Below are 17417 nucleotides of genomic sequence, written 5' to 3'. Positions count from 1 at the left end.
AAAAACCCTGGAAAAACCCTGGAATGAGTACGTGTCTGAATTTTAGATGGGTACTGTATATATTTTTGTAGCCCTGTATGATGGGTTGCACTGTATATGTATATTATTGATAGATATCAGATAAAAGCCTTTGTTCAAGTGGTGAATCCGTCATGGATATATTTTTTACATCAACATAGAAAGAAACAATGATAATCATATACCATAGGCCTATAGTCAAACAATGTTCTAAGTAACCTATAATAATAACAAAAACAGAAGAAAATAATACAAATGAAGTTTCCACATCGTTGCCGAACTTTCTGCTCAACATTTCACCATGCAATAAGCTTCCACATCGGCAAAAAAAAACAGTTTCCCCTTCCTGTCCTTACTTTTATGGCTGCCACACTTCTGTATTAATGTTTTCATTTCCTTTCATCCAACAGCGCTAAGTCTTTCCATAGGCAAAATCTCATAGCACTGAAATCGTTAGAGGCTTGTCCTTAATCCAAATAAATAGCATTCATGTTCTTGCTAATAAAAGTTTCCATTTTCTAAAAGAATCAGTGTAAAAGGGTTCAGAACCTTGTTTCTTGATTAATGACCAGAATCTGGTTGGGCAACCCTAGAAACTGTGTACAATGCATTCGGAAAGTATTCAGACCCCTTCACTTTTCCCACATTTTGTTACATTACAGCCTTATTCTAAAATGGATCTACATCATCAATCTACACACAATATCCCATACTGACAAAGTGAAAACAGGTTAAAAGAAATTATTGCTGATTTATTCAGACCCTTTGCTATGATATTTGAAATTGAGCTTGGGTGCATCCTGTTTCCATTGATCATCCTTGATGTTTCTACAACCTGATTGGAGTCCACCTGTGGTAAATTCAATTGATTGGACATCATTTGGAAAGGCACACACCTGTTTATATGATGTCCTACCGTTGACTGACATTTACTCCTGAGGTGCTGACCTGTTGCACCCTTGACAACCACTGTGATTATTATTATTTGACCCTGCTGGTCATCTTTGAACATCTTGGCCATGTTCTGTTATAATCACCACCCGGCACAGCCAGAAGAGGACTGGCCACCCCTCAGCCTGGTTCCTCTTTAGGTTTCTTCCTAGGTTCTGGCCTTTCTAGGTAGTTTTTCCTAGCCACCTTGCTTCTACTCCTGCATTGCTTGCTGTTTGGGGTTTTAGGCTGGGTTTCTGTACCGCCTCCATCACTCTTAAATGGAAGAAGTTTGGAACCACCAATACTTTTCCTAGAGGTGGCCGCCCAGACAAACAGCTATTTGGGGAGTAGGGCCTTGGTTGGAAGTTGACAAAGAACCCGGTGACCTCTGACAGAGCTCCAGAATATCCTCTGTGAAGATGGGAAAATCTTCCAGAAGGACAACCATCTCTGCAGCACTCCACCAATTAGGCCTTTATGGTAGAGTGGTCAGATGGAAGCCACTCCTCAGTAAAAGGCACATGACAGCCTGCTTGGAGTTTGCCAAAATGCACTTAAATGACTCTCAGGCTTTGAGAAACAAGATTGTCTGACCTGATGAAACCAAGATTGAACTCTTTGGCCTGAATGCCAAGTGTCACGTCTGGAGGAAACCAGACACAGCCCATTAACTGGCCAATAACATTCCTATGGTGAAGCATGGCAGCATCATGCTGTGGGAGGCACTGAGAGATGAGTTCGGATGGAGGGAAAGAATAATGGAGCAAAGTACAGAGAGATCCTTGATGAAAACCTCCTGAAGAGCATTCATTGGACTCATCAGACCAAAGGACAGAGGTAGTCACCTGGAATGCATTTCAATTAACAGGTGTGCATTGTTAAACATTAACTTGTGGAATTTCTTTCCTTCTTCATGCGTTTGAGCCAATCAGGTATTTTGTGACAAGGTAGAGGTGGTATACAGAAGATTAGCCCTATTTGGTAAAATACCAAGTCCATATCATGGCAAGAACAGCTCAAATAAGCAAAGAGAAACGACAGTCCATAATTACTTTAAGACATGCAGGGCAGTCAATATGGAAAATTTCAAGAACTTTTAAAGTTTCTTCAAGTGCAGTCACAAATACCATCAAGCGCTATGATGAAACTGGCTCTCATGATGACCGCCACAGGAAAGGAAGACCCAGAGTTACCTCTGCTGCAGAGGATAAGTTCATTAGAGTTTCCAGCCTCGGAAATCGGCACCGCAGATTGCAGGCTATAGTCTCTTTCTAATCCTGCTACTGCAGTAATGTTTTATTGGGTATTTGGATTTAGGTCTTCAAAAGATCTTGAATTTAACATAGGCCTACAATAATGACATTGTTAGTAATTTGTCAATTAGTTGGTGATTATGCTAATGATAGTGCCTGTTGCTAATGAAGACAGCAATTTTGAACCATTGTATATGTTATGTTGCCAGCCACCCCTTTGTATAACAAACCACTGTTAAACCTTATAGTAAATCATGTTTGTAAGCTAAATAGGAGACAACTACAGTATCTGAAACCATTTATCCATCTAATCTGGTTCCCAATAACTATCTCTTTTTTTATCTCCGAATACATGCCGAATACACCCACTGTTCTTAGGCCGTCATTGAAAATATGAATTTGTTCTTAACTGACTTGCCTAGTAAAATAAAGGTCAAATAAAAAAAAAAAAAAAAAAAAATATCCTAGTACTATTGTAGAGCAATGGAGGCTGCTGAGTGTAGGACGGTTCATAATAATGGCTGGAAATCAAAAACAAAAAAAAATACAACATGTGTAGACCTTACCATGAAATACTTACTTACAAGCCCTTAACCTACAATGGAGTTCAATAAATGATTTACTAAATAATCTAAAGTAACAATTAAAAAGTAACACAATAAAATTACATAACAATAATGAGGGGGGTGGGGGTACAGGTTAGTCGAGGTAGTTTGTACATGCAAGTTGAGGTAAAGTGACTATGCATAGATAATAAACAGCGAGTATCAGCAGTGTCAATGTAAATAGTCCGGGTGGCTATTTGATTGTTAAGTAGTCTTATAGCTTGGGAGTAGAAGCTGTTCCGGAGCCTTTTGGACCAAGACTTGGCACTCCGGTACCGCTTGCTGTGCGGTAGCAGACTTGGGTGACTGGTGTCTTTGACAATTTTTTGGTCCTTCCTCTGACACCTCCCAGTATATAGGTCCTAGATGGCAGGAAGATTGGCCCCAGTGATGTATTGGGCAGTGATGTATTGGGCCGTTCGCACCACCCCCTGTAGCGCCTTACGGTCGGATGCTGAGTAGTTGCCATACCAGGCGGTGATGCAACCGGTCAGGATGCTCTCGATGGTGCGGCTATAGAACTTTTTGAGGATCTGGGGACCCATGATAAATCTTTTCAGTCTCCTGGGGGGAGATAGGATTTGTCGTGCCTTCTTCATGACTGTCTTGGTGTGTTTGGACCATGATAGTTTGTTGGTGATTTTATTTATTTCACCTTTATTTAATCAGGTAGGCTAGTTGAGAACAAGTTCTCCTTTACAACTGCGACCTGGCCAAGATAACCAGTGCGACACAAACAACAACACAGAGTTACACATGGAATAAACAAACATACAGTCAATAACACAATAGAAAAAAGTATATACAGTGTGTGCAAATAAGGTAAGATATGGGAGGTTAGGCAATAAATAGGCCATAGTGGCTAAATAATTACAATTTAGCAATTAAACACTCGATTGATAGATGTGGAAGTAGAGATACTCGGGTGCAAAGGAGCAAAATAAATAACAGCTTGGGGATGAGGAGCGCGTGCTACGGGTGGGTGCTGCTATACCTTGCAAAGACTTATAGATGACCTGGAGCCAGTGGGTTTGGCGACGAATATGAAGCGAGGGCCAGCCAACGAGAGCATACAGGTCGCAGTGGTGGGTAGTGTATGGGGCTTTGGTGACAAAACGGATGGCACTGTGATAGACGGCATCCAATTTGCTGTGTAGAGTGTTGAAGGCTATTTTGTAAATGACATCGTCGAAGTCAAGGATCGGTAGGATAGTCAGTTTTATGAGGGTATGTTTGGCAGCATAAAAGTGAAGGATGCTTTGTTGCGAAATAGGAAGCCGATTTTAGATTTAATTTTGGATTGGAGATGCTTAATGTGAGTCTGGAAGGAGAGTTTACAGTCTAACTAGACACCTAGGTATTTCTTAATAAACCATGGGAGTTGTGTAATATGCACACATTCATATCTTGTATGACCATGCCCCAGGACTACCTGACATGATGACTCCTTGCTGTGTCCACCTGGCCGTCCTGCTCCAGTCCACCTGAGGACCATGCCCCAGGACTACTTGACATTGACACATTTTCACAAAAGAGATAAATAATGGCTGGAATGGAGTCAATGGAATGGTATCAAACACGTGTTGGATACCATTCCCCTCCTGTACTCCCTGTTTACCGACGACTGCGTGGCCAAGCACGACTCCAACACCATCATTAAGTTTGCTGACGACACAACAGTGGTAGGCCTGATCACCAACAACGATGAGACAGCCTATAGGGAGGAGGTCGGAGACCTGGCAGTGTGGTGCCAGGATAACAACCTCTCCCTCAATGTGAGCAAGACAAAGGAGATTATTGTGGACTACAGGAACATTGACAGGGCTGTCGTGGAGCGTGTCAAGAGTTTCAAATTCCTTGGTGTCCACCATCGCCTTTTTTGCCTTTACCTCCATTATCTCACCTCACTTGCTCACATTGTATATACTTATTTTTCTACTGTATTATTGACTGTATGTTTGTTTTACTCCATGTGTAACTCTGTGTTGTTGTATGTTTCGAACTGCTTTGCTTTATCTTGGCCAGGTCGCAATTATAAATTAGAACTTGTTCTCAACTTGCCTACCTGGTTAAATAAAGGTGAAATAAAAAAAGAGCAACTCCTTGCTTAAAGTCACTGTAAACTGGGGGAATTGTAACAGGAGATTTATATTGTATTGGACTTAGCGATTGTACCGGTAATATAATACAACTGTTTTTTAATGAGAATAAAAGTTATTAAACCCTGAGATGAAAACATTCAGCGCTGGTTTCAAAGACTCAGATAAGACCTTTTGCTGGACTGAAGTGCACTTTCAATCAGGACTTGAAAGTTACATTCACATCACAAAAAAAGTCAACATTACTTTTCCCATCATACACCACGTTGTGAGCGAACAAGTCATCAATGCGCCTGCTCAGAGCAGAGTTGGTGTGGCTGAAATATGGCTACAGTGCTACTTCAAGCGTTGGAGCGCGCTGAGATAGCGAAGCTACCAAAAGCTGTTCAAAATAAACTAGAAAAGTTATTTTCTGATCTGCAATATGAAATAGATTGCCTCAAGTCACACCAGGAGCAATTTAGAGTCGATAGCGGTAAGTTATATCCGAATAAGTCATTGTAATGATGTGTACAATTTCAGCTCGCTAGCTAAAGTTGTCTAGGCTACGTAGCTAGCTAAAGACAAAACAACGAGACAGATTCTTTCACCGGATGTATACAGTTGAAATATCCGTGTGGCGTTTCCACTCACTACCAAATATGGTAGTGAGAGGACGCCCTGTTGCCTGCAGTGGGAGAAGATGGAACGAGATGGGTTTTGGCCGACATTGTGCTAATTTGCTCATTGATTAAACATTTGATCTCCATACAATGTTCTGTTCCTAAAACTATAATATGTTACGAATACAGTGGACTAAGTTTTGTAGACTTTTCTCTTTGCCAAAGTGTTCTTTTTAAATTGTGTTGTTTAGTAAGAGTAGTTTTTGCGCACTTGCACCATAGAGTAGGCGTTCCTTAACGGACATATGCGCATGCGTGTTAGTAAGCGCCAACAGGATCTCGCTTGCTCTTGCTTTGCTCCGCCCACCTCCATGCTTGTTCTACCCACCATGACACATTTGTTCCCATTTGAAACGACGGGCAGTGGTCTATCTTGGTTTAGTTATATATAAAAAAAATGTTATCACAGATCGAACAATGAGGTTTAGTTAAACAAATATTTTACATTGTACGTTCGTTATCGCAGAACGTGGATGGCCTTTCCCGGCTGCATCGACAACTGTTTATCTCACGAGGCATAGTGATATGATGGATTAAAAAATCGTTAGCTAGCTAGGGTAGCTTGTCAACATTGTTAATCAGCCATGTCTAAATTGTTTAGCTTACTGGCTGACGTTGGCAACGTGGTGGATGACAAGTTCGTTTGTTAAGAACTTCTCTATACTCCCAGATAACTTTATTAAACTACTTTGATTTATCATTACGCCTTCGAGACAATAGCAGCAACGTTAACATGTGTTGTCACTCTTGTAGAACAACAGTTCTTTGAGAAAGTGCAACGTCTTGAACAGAGTCAGGAACAGTTTGTGACCCAGACTGAACAGCACCACAAACTCCGAGAGGAGTTCACCAAGATCGGTAAGTGGAACTAGTTTCTTGATTCACTCAAAGGCTCTTTACTTACCACTGCAGTACATGTACAGTATGTGAACCCCGGTATGTGATTCTTTGCAATTTACTGACCACGACCCAAGTTTGACCTTGGGTCAAGTACATCCCATCATTGGGGATGAAGATCCACCATTTTATGAAGTTGCAATTTTTTCTATAGATGAAGAACTCAAGAGTGTACTAGAAAAGAATAAAGAGTATGAAATCAACCAAGAGAAGTTGACATCTGAACAGGTGAGATCCTCATGGTCTTGTCACCTCTTTAACGCTTTGTGTAAGGCTAGGTAAAATATAAAATTTATTCAAATTTGTTTTGCCCGATATTCCAAATACCTCTATCACATGAATCAACTTCTACTTTTTGTTTTTTATAAATGTTTATCTCCACATGTTCTTATGTATTTTTGGTCAAGTCTCCTAAGCTCCTTCTGTGCTGTGTGCACCTTCCATTTACACCAGAGATCTGAATGTTATGACGAGATGCGCATGCCTCCGCCCTAAGAATGGGAGTCGTTGTTAAGGCGGCAAGCTTATATCCATAGAATAACATTGGGCTCATTTTGGTGAGAGTGAAACCTCTGTTAGTCTCTTTCTCACTGTTTGCACACACCCTGACCAAGACCCTGCCACTCACAACAACAAAGATAAGAGAGAACTTCTTCCTCTCTGACAAGCATTTTCAACTTGCTATTTGCGGTTTGGTACAACAGAATTAGTCATATTGACACCGAAACACATTGAGACATTATTTTACTGTAATAGAGAATTTAAGCTTTCTAATGATACCCTTTGGAAATTAATGTTATTTTTATGTCACGCATGGCATTTCAACCAAAGACGACTAGCTGTCTAGTCTGTTTTTGTAAATGTGAAATAAGCATAAAACATAATTGTATTAGGAATTGGCAACTCATTCTCATTCTGAGAAATAAGGTAGGCCACTTGATTTCAATATCTAAACAAAGTGGACAGGCTAACATGCTGTTCAAACAGTTAGAGATGGACAGAAGGGTGTATTCATAACAATTAAACTTTTCTGTTAGCTAGCAAATGGATCCCATGTTGGCTAAACTTGAACTATAAAGATTAGCTGGCTACCTACTTGCACGTGGTCTTGTGCTTAAGGGATTGTTTATGAGACCTGTGTTAATTTTCTATGTTTGCTGCAAGAAGTTAGTCATTATTACTGAATGTGCATTATTCATGGTTCTGGTTACAACAAAGGGTGTTTTCATAGACAGACTTGAAAGCCAGAATAGTGATTATTGCAAAGAAAAGGCAGGTTGGACTATTTTCATAAAATAATTACATTATTACTCGGTCTTGTGGTTGTGGAAGGCATTTATGGGGCAGCAGGTAGCCTAGTGGTTAGAGTGTTAGACCTGTAACCGAAAGGTTGCAAGATTGAATCCCAGAGCTGACAAGCTAAAAATCTGTTGTTCTACCCCTGAACAAGGCCGTTAACCCACTGTTCCTAGGCCGTCATTGAAATAAGAATTTGTTCTTAAAACTGACTTGCCTAGTTAAATAAAGGTACAAAATCTATTTTTTTAAATGTATAATTTCAAAAGCCCTGAATTCATTAGATTTATTGCTGACTGTTTTGAAATGCTGTGATTGACCTTTTTAATTTTACAAAGCTTATTTAGAGAACATTAAAACTATTGATACTTTTTTAGGCTATATCACCCAGCCTTAGGTTCGTGTTGACACCTTTTTTGGGCTTGACATTGACTTTAACATCTTTATTCTAGGCCCAGCTCTGTAAAGCCAAAAATGAACTGGAGGCAGAGAAGCGGGAGCTTGTGCGTACATTGGAGAGGAGATCCCAGGAAGTGGCCTATCTGAGTGGTATGGATGAATCTATGTGGAGAGATGCAAACACACAGACACACACTTGATCTAATGTCTATTGGATTTATTTATTTTAATCAGAGGACCTGCAGCGCCTCAATGACAAAGTGGCGGAAGTCAATGCCTCAAAGATGGGGCTGCAGCTCAAGTTGGATGAGCTTGAATCCTCAGAGGTCAACATCAAGGTGAGCCTATTTGAACGCTCTGTTGCTCGTGGCCACTTGAATAGGACCCACCTCTCAAGGAAGGTGTTGAAATTATCTAATACATGTATATATCATGTGTAATCCATGCTGTTGTGCCGGTTCCCTCAGTACCGTGAGAAGCGTATGGAGCAGGAAAAGGAACTGTTGCGAGGCCAGACTGCCTGGCTGAATGCAGAGCTCAAGGCTAAAAGTGAGGAGCTGCTGGCTCTTTCACGCCAGAAGGGCAACCAGATCCTGGAGCTGAAGTGCAGCTTGGAGAACAAAGAGGATGAGGTAAGAACATGACAGTTTAAAATATGTATTTTTTTTTATAGCTGTACATTCTGGTTATCATATCATATATCTATTGAGTATGGAGTCATTCACATATCAAAAACAAACTATTACCTGACTGGCTTCTCCCCCAGTACTCTGTCAACATTATAGTTGTCTGTTGTTTTTTTTGTAGTTGAACAGAGTCCAGGACCAAGTGACCAGTTTGAAGACTTCAAATGAAGGCCTTCAGAAGCAGGCTGAAGACATAATCAACAAACTGAAAGAGGATAAGGAGCAGCAGGCTAGCATGGAGGAGAAGTTTAGAAACGAGCTGAATGCCAACATAAAGCTCTCCAACTTGTACAAGGTATGTAGAACAAGTCTTGGATTTGTTTTGGATTCCAGTGGATAGTCCATAGCTCCCTAATAATGGTGGTCATCATTGCTACCTTGATGTTTTTTTTGTAAGTAACTAAAATGTTCCCCAAAAGCTTAACAGGTGCATGCAACATGTTTGTGGTGGATTATGTGGAGCATTGAATACATTGTTTCTTTCCCAACACTGGCCAACAACCCTTTACCTTGTCTTCCCAGGGAGCTGCTGCAGACTCTGAGTCCAAGAGTGAGGAATTGAGTGGGGCTGTAGAGGAGCTGCACAAGCTGCTGAAAGATGCTGGAGAGGGTGAGAGTGAGAGAGAAACCACACAGACACCATCTCGATGCAAAACCTTCAGACATGGGCACTTGGTTTGCTTGTCACACGTAGGCTACCATTATCCGCTCCTTTCCTCTCTACAGCGAACAAGGCCCTAGAGGTGAGGTTGCAGGAGATGGATGACTGTCGGGACAATGAGGCTGCTGCGCTGAAGGAGAGGATCATCAATTTGGAAAAAGAACTGGAGAACGCCAACGAACTGCTGTCCGACACCAAGCTCAGAGGTCAGGTCTTAGACACAATCTTGCCTGATTCTACTGAACAGTTGACTGGACTGTGAAATTGCTTCATTTTGGACGATGTCTCTCAGAATTAACCTCTTTACCAGTAAGTTTGATGTTATTTGAATGAGCATTCGATGGCTAATATAAACTGTCCACTGACTGATTTGTGTTAGGTTGATGTGGCTTCTTTGGTCACGCTCTGAAGACCTCAGTTTGAGATGTAGGATGAACTTTGACCCTGTGCATGGTTGTGTGTGTCCAGGCTCTGCCGGTGCAGCCTCAGTGCTGTCAGAGGAAACGATTACCACCATGTCCCCGACTGCAGTCGCCGTTGCCAAGATAGTCAAACCTGGCATGAAGCTGACTGAGGTAACGCCACAGTTGCACTGCTTTGGTGACAGAGGACTCTTCTATGTCACACATTTTCACGTCACATATTTACTTAACATTTACAGAATTCATCTGCAGAGATTTACTTTGCAAAGAAAACGGTTATATTAAAACACATTACGCTCATAGTACTGATGTTTGAGACTGTATAACTGTTTGAGAGACCTCTTCTCTCCAGTTGTACACAGCATATGTGGAGACCCAGGAGGCACTGCAGCTGGAGCGTGTGGAGAACAAGCGGGTGAATAAGTACTTGGATGACATAGTGCAGGAGGTGGAGGCTAAGGGTCCCATCCTCAAACGCCAGAGGGATGAGCATGAGCGTATGCAGAAATCTGTGGCCAGCCTTTCATCCAAGCTGGAACAGGCAGTTAAGGTGTGTGGGTTTTAGTTTGTGCATTTTATTATTGCCATACAGAGGACCAAGAGACTTTCGTTAGTCAAACATCTGAGGATATGTAAGGATAATTAGAAACCAATCCAGTGAACTCATGATAAATGCAATGGCTTGAGATGGTTTTGAACTGCACTAAACTGTATCATCCAGAATGTCTAGGGTAAGTGAAAATAATGTATTTGAGATGGTATTGGTGAACTACATTGCAGAGCAGTATTTTAGTTTTTTGTCACCTGCACTAGTACAGTGAAATGCCTTTTCTTGCTTGCTCTTTCAAAATCAATAAACAAAAGTAAAGTAGTACGAAAAATAAGAACATGAGAAAGTAATTAAAATGCAGTGCCTGTCAAAAGTTTGGACACCTACTCATTCAAGGGTTTATCTTTATTTTTAGTATTTTCTACATTATAGAATAATAGTGAAGAAATAAACTATGAAAAAACACATGAAATCATGTAGTAACCAATAAATCTAAATATTTTTTAGATTCTTCAAAGTAGCCACTCTTTGCCTTGATGACAGCTTTGCACACTATGCATTCTCTCAACCAGCTTAACCTGGAATGCTTTTCCAACCGTGTTGAAGGACTTCACACATGCTGAGCACTTGTTGGCTGCTTTTCCTTCACTCTGCGGTCCAACTCATCCCAAACGATCTTGATTGGGTTGAGGTCAGGTGATTGGAGGGCAGGTCATCTGATGTAGCACTCCATCACTCTGCTTCTTGGTCAAATAGCCTTTACACCGCCTGGAGGTGTGTTTTGGGTCATTGTCCTCTTAAAGCACGAGGCTAAGCGCAAACCAGATGGGATGATATGTCGTGCAGAATGCTGTGGTAGCCATGCTGGATGTGTGCCCTGAATTCTAAATTAATCATTGACAGTGTCACCAGCAAAGCACCAGCACGCTTCCTCCATGCTTCACGGTGGGAACCATACATGTGGAGATCATCTGTTCACTAACTCTGTGTCTCACGAAGACATGGCGATTGGAACCAAAAATCTCACATTTGGAGTCAGCAGACCAAAAGACAGATTTGCACCAGTCCATTGCTCGTGTTTCTTGACCCAAGCAATTCTCTTCTTCTTATTGGTGTCCTTAAGTAGTTCGAACCCTGATTTGACTCCGGGCTATATCATTACTGGCCATGATTGGGAGTCCTATAGGGTGGCGCACAATTGGCCCAGCGTCATCTGGGTTTGGCCAGTGTAGGCCGTCATTGTGAATAAGAATTTGTTCTTAACTGACTTGCCTAGTTAAATAAAAATAAGTTGTAGTTTCTTTGCAGGATTTAGACCATGAAGGCCCGATTCACACAGTCTCTTCTGAACAGTTGATGTTACTTGAACTCTGTGAAGCATTTATTTGGGCTGCAATATTTGAGGCTGGTAACTCTAAATAACATCCTCTTCAGCAGAGGTAACTCTGGGTCTTCCTTTCCTCTGATGGACCTTATGAGATCCAATTTCATCATAGCGCTTGATGGTTTTTGGGACTGCACTTGAAACGTTCAAAGTTCTTCATTTTCCGTATTGACTTAATGTCTTAAAGTACTGATGGGCTGTCATTTTTCTTTGCTTACTACCTCATGAAGCTGGTTGAGAGGTTGCCAAAAGTGTGCAAAGCTGTCAACAAGGCAAAGGGTGGCTACTTTGTTGAAATATATAAAGTAATATACACTTTTTTTGGTTACTACATAATTCCATATGTTATTTCATAGTTTTGATGTATTCACTATTATTCTGCAATGTAGAAAATATTCAACATTTTAAGAAAAAGCCTTGAATAAGTAGGTGTGTCCAACCTTTTGACTGTTACTGTATATAAAGTAGAGGTCGACCGATTTAATCGGGTGACCGATTTAAATTAGGTCCGATTTCAAGTTTTCATAACAATCGGAAATCGGTATTTTTTTACACATTTTATTTAACTAGGTAAGTCAGTTAAGAACACATTTTTATTTTCAATGACTGCCTAGGAACGGTGGGTTAACTGCCTCGTTCAGGGGCAGAACGACAGATTTTCACCTTGTCAGCTCGGAGGATCAATCTTGCAACATTACAGTTAACTAGTCCAACGCAATAACGACCTGCCTCTCTCTCGTTGTACTCCACAAGGAGACTGCCTGTTACGCGAATGCAATAAGCCGAGGTAAGTTGCTAGCTAATTAAACGTATCATATAAAAAACAATCAATCAATCAAAATCACTAGTTAACTACACATAGTTGTTGCTATTACTCGATATTATCAAGCATGTCCTGCGTTGCATATAATCTGACTGAGCGGTGGTAGGCAGAAGCAGGCGTGTAAACATTTATTCAAACAGCACTTTCGGGCGTTTTGCCAGCAGCTCTTCGTTGTGCGTCAAGCATTGCGCTGTTTATGACTTCAAGCCCATCAACACCCGAGATGAGGCTGGTGTAACCAAAGTAAAATGGCTAGCTAGTTAGCGCACGCTAATAGTGTTTCAAACATCACTCGCCCTGAGCCTTGGGGTGGTTGTTCCCCTTGCTCTGCATGGGTAACGCTGCTTCGATGGTGGCTGTTGTCGTTGTGTTCCTGGTTCGAGCCCAGGGAGGAGCGAGGAGAGTGACGGAAGCTATACTGTTACACTGGCAATACTTAAGTGTCTATAAGAACATCCAATAGTCAAAGGTATATGAAATACAAATGGTATAGAGAGAAATAGTCCTACAACAACTACAACCTAAAACTTCTTACCTGGGAATATTGAAGACTCATGTTAAAAGGAACCACAAGCTTTCAAATGTTCTCATGTTCTGAGCAAGGAACTGAAACGTTAGCTTTCTTACATGGCACATATTGCACTTACTTCTCCAACACTGTTTTTGCATTATTTAAACCAAATTGAACACGTTTCATTATTTATTTGAGGCTAATATTATTCTGACATTTCACATTCTTAAAATAAAGTGGTGATTTCGCTACACTCGCATTAACATTAACATATTTATATTTATTTTTATTTATATATTTGCTAACCATGTGTATGTGACAAATAAAATTTGATTTGATCTTAACTGACCTAAAACAGGGAATTTTTAATCTGATTAAATGTCAGGAATTGTGAAACTGAGTTTAAATGTATTTGGCTAAGGTGTATGTAAACTTCCGACTTCAACTGTATGTATAGGTGTAAGGTACCGGGATATATGATAAACGGAGTAGCAGCAGCGTATATGATTGTGTGTGCATGAGCAAATCAAGTGGGTGTAGAATATGCATATAGTGTATGTGGACATTTTTGTTAGCGATTTATTAGTCTTATGGCTTGGGGATGGAAGCTCTTCAGGAGCCTGTTGGTGTCAGACTTGATGCTCCGGTACCGCTTGCCTTGGTTGGTATTCGTGAACTGCACTGCACTTGCCTATGATGTGCACTTATAGTGTGGCAGAACCCACTCAGTGGAATTATAACTAGTTACTGTGTTTTCAGGAGGTTCACCGTCTGCAGAAGGTGACTGACGAGGCCAACAAGCGCTCTTCTGTCCTGGAGAGAGACAACCAGAGGTCTGATGTGCAGCTTGCAGACATGGGGCAGCAGGTAGGTCCCAAACAGAACATCCTGTCTTATAACCTCGCAACCCTCTCTATTGCCTTAGAATTAGGTGTGGAAAATCAATAACAATGTCGATCAAAAAGTGATGGTTTCAAGAATACAGGTTTGGGACAACTTTTTCACCCCCTCCCCCACCAGATCCGTGTCCTACTCATTGAGCTGGAGGAGGCGCGTGGTAACCATGTAGCCCACGACGAGGAGGTGAGCTCTGCTGACATCAGCAGCACGTCAGAGGTCATCACACAGCACCTGGTGACGTTTCGTGGGGTGGAGGAGCTCCAGCAGCAGAACCAGCGCCTCCTGGTGGCCCTCCGAGAGCTCAGCGAGGCACAGGAGAGTGAGGAGGAAGAGACCACTGGCACCAAGTGTGATATACTTAATTGTCCATATTTGCAGATCATTTATGTTTTGCTTTCAACCCAAGCCCCCAAGATAAGTGTACGACTGTCCTTTTCTCCATCTAGAAATAACCCACTAGACTAGATACATTTGTGGATCTGACATTGTTGGATTGGCATAAGCAATATGATAGTAGCTCCTGCTCCACCTTCCCCTTAGGTTCCCCTGTGTCGGTAAAATGTTTGTCTGTGGATAAGTAAAGGTTATTCCAACCCCCCCCTCCCCCAGGTGCAGTGAGCTGGAACGCAGTCTGGAGAAGGCCCAGGCAGAGCTGGAGGCTCTGCGAGAGCAGCGGAGCCACCAGATGCAGCTGGCTGAGTCCATCGTTAGGCAGAGAGATATGTACAGAGTGCTGCTGGCCCAGGCCACCGGAGTCAGCTTCCCTCAGCAAGGTCGGGTTCAGATTAATTCACAAACATTTCCTTCTTCAGGGCCTGATGAGGCTAGTGTAGCAGAAATGTATATGTGGGTGCATGAATAAAGTACTGGAGCAGCATATACCGTGTGCAGGCTTTTGGTTCTTTAAGAACTAATTTTTGTCCCAGCGGATAACTTTGGGATGTGTATATATTAATTACATATTGACCTCTTGTCTCAGGTGCAGCAGCTGCTGAGGAGTTCTCTAGCACCCCCCGCCGCTCCCCAGCCGCCACCCCCACCACACCCACTGGAATCATTACTATGGCAACCGAGTCAACCGAGGTGGTAGAGGCCAAGGCAGCCCTCCGACAGGTGAACTCCCACAATCCTCTGTGCTGTTTTACACGTTTTCTTAGTCAGTCACTAGAGGGCAGTATACACCTGCTAACTACAGGAATTCTGTGGCAGTCTACCATTTAACATTGAGAATGGAAGTCTGCATATCAGTGTACATGTATATGCAGCATTGCTTGATATATCTGTCCTTTTTGTTCCACCAAACCGCCACGTTATGGTAGATCACAAACAATATCCTCCTATTAGTTTTATACAAAATGGTTGCATTACTCTTATCTAAAGGAACATCTTGTTTGGTATGTTTTTTTAGTTGCAGGAAGTGTTCTCGTCCTATAAGAGGGAGAGGTCTGAGAGTGACAAGGCCCTGATGGAGCAGAGTGAGAAGCTCCAGAAGCAGGTGTCTGACCAGAGATTCCAGAATGCCAAGATATCCACCCAACTGGAGTTTACCTCCAAGAGGTAAGAGAATTGCACATCACTTTCAGGTCACTATTCAACACAATGGCACATGATTAGGGTTGTAAAATTCTGTGAATTTTGCCCAAATTCCCTGGTTTTTCAAAAATCCTTGGAATTTGTGGGTAAGTTACACTTACCAACGTGTTTTGGACATTTTGTCTTAATGTGGGAACAAGAAGTTATTTCAGATTTTTTTGCGAAGTTCGCTTGATAACTTACTGATCCTCCCTGGTGACCCACCCCAGGTATGAGATGCTTCAGGATAATATTAAGGGCTACAGGAAGGAGATTGCCTCTCTGATGGAGAAGGGACAGAAGATGGCTGCTGTAGCCCAGAAGTGTGAGCAGACTGTTCACACCATGACCCAGGACCTGAGGGTTGCCCAGGAGAAACTAAACATGGCAGAGGTGTGTGTGTGTGTGTGTGTGTTACAATTAACAAAATACTTGGATTAGAAAAAAAGACAATACTTGGTCTCACTCTCGTAATGTGTCTGTTAGTGGTCTTTCTATACATGTACTACATCTAGTTTCTAAGCCACAGTTGATCTGAGTGTTTTCCTCCTCCAGGGTCGTGCTGAGAGCCTCAGGAAGGAGAGAGAGATGCTGAAGCTAGTGGAGTCCAGACTGACCCAGGAGAAGGAGACCATGCAGACCCAACAACGAGGACAGAACATGCTGCTCACCAATCTCAAGACCATAGAGGTACCTACAGACACACACACCAATCTCAAAACAATTGATACATCGCACACGAACCACTCATAAATTGGTTGAGGCACTGTTCTCTCTGCATTCATGTCATGTTTTAACTGTTCTCCCTGTGTGCTCATTCAGGCCACGTTGGAGCGCTCCGAGACAGACACCAGGCAGCGTCTGAACGCCCAGATAGAGAAGCAGGAGAGGGAGATCGGCCAGCTGCAGAAGAGACTGGAGCACGAGGTGGAGCAACGCCACCTGCTGAGCAGAAACCAAGATGTAAGTCCAACCAACAGTCATCCCAAGTCCAACTACAACCCCCCCCCCTTCTACCTGGATTCTTTCCCTCTTTCTCCTTTAATATAACACTTATACTTTTTTTTTCCCATGACTTGCTTCAAAAAGGCACAATTCAAGCATTTTGTCACATACCATACACAAAATCAACCCTTCCTCGCCTTTCCCCATCCAGTTGCAGCTGATGGATGCCAAGAGGCAGCTGGAGACCCAGACGGCCCTGCTCCTGAAGACCAGGGATCAGCTGAGTGCTGCCCAGCTGGAGGTGAGCTCTCTCAGGCTGCAGCAGGGCAGTGGAGAGGGTGGTCGTCTGTCCCTGAGCTCCCCGTCCACTCCCATGGGCATCAGAGGTAAGAGTACATACAACGTACAGAATCACATCAGGTTGACTGCCTTCTGAGACATCATAGAATGTTTTGGAACCACCCATAGAAGTTCTTGTAGCCTGAATTTTGGAATTTTTTAACATTTACATACATTACATTTAAGTCATTTAGCAGACGCTCTTATCCAGAGCGACTTACAAGTTTAATTAAATGTTTTTTTATTTCACCTTTATTTAACCAGATAGGCAAGTTGAGAACAAGTTCTCATTTACAATTGCGACCTGGCCAAGATAAAGCAAAGCAGTTTGACACATACAACGACACAGAGTTACACATGGGGTAAAACAAACATACAGTCAATAATACAGTATAAACAAGTCTATATACGATGTGAGCAAATGAGGTGAGATAAGGGAGGTAAAGGCAAAAAAAGGCCATG

At 42.1% G+C, this 17417-nt stretch overlaps 1 protein-coding gene across 1 annotated transcript in view; it reads left to right on the top strand.

The window, feature by feature from the left end:
• The first annotated feature begins 5213 nt into the window (after positions 1–5213).
• Positions 5214–17417, top strand: part of LOC135513031 (nucleoprotein TPR-like) — a 44308-nt gene continuing 32104 nt past the window's right edge. The window contains 20 exon segments of the mRNA XM_064935683.1: positions 5214–5383; positions 6324–6428; positions 6622–6695; positions 8216–8312; positions 8397–8500; positions 8630–8794; positions 8970–9143; positions 9371–9458; positions 9575–9715; positions 9978–10084; positions 10284–10481; positions 13959–14066; positions 14220–14446; positions 14709–14872; positions 15079–15212; positions 15508–15656; positions 15902–16064; positions 16227–16361; positions 16494–16634; positions 16828–17002. Of these exon segments, the coding sequence (XP_064791755.1) occupies positions 5233–5383; positions 6324–6428; positions 6622–6695; positions 8216–8312; positions 8397–8500; positions 8630–8794; positions 8970–9143; positions 9371–9458; positions 9575–9715; positions 9978–10084; positions 10284–10481; positions 13959–14066; positions 14220–14446; positions 14709–14872; positions 15079–15212; positions 15508–15656; positions 15902–16064; positions 16227–16361; positions 16494–16634; positions 16828–17002 (2800 nt within the window). The 5' untranslated portion in view covers positions 5214–5232.

This window comes from Oncorhynchus masou, chromosome 24, assembly GCF_036934945.1.
Source record: "Oncorhynchus masou masou isolate Uvic2021 chromosome 24, UVic_Omas_1.1, whole genome shotgun sequence".
NCBI lineage: Eukaryota > Metazoa > Chordata > Actinopteri > Salmoniformes > Salmonidae > Oncorhynchus > Oncorhynchus masou.
This window is presented reverse-complemented; position numbering and strand designations above follow the sequence as displayed.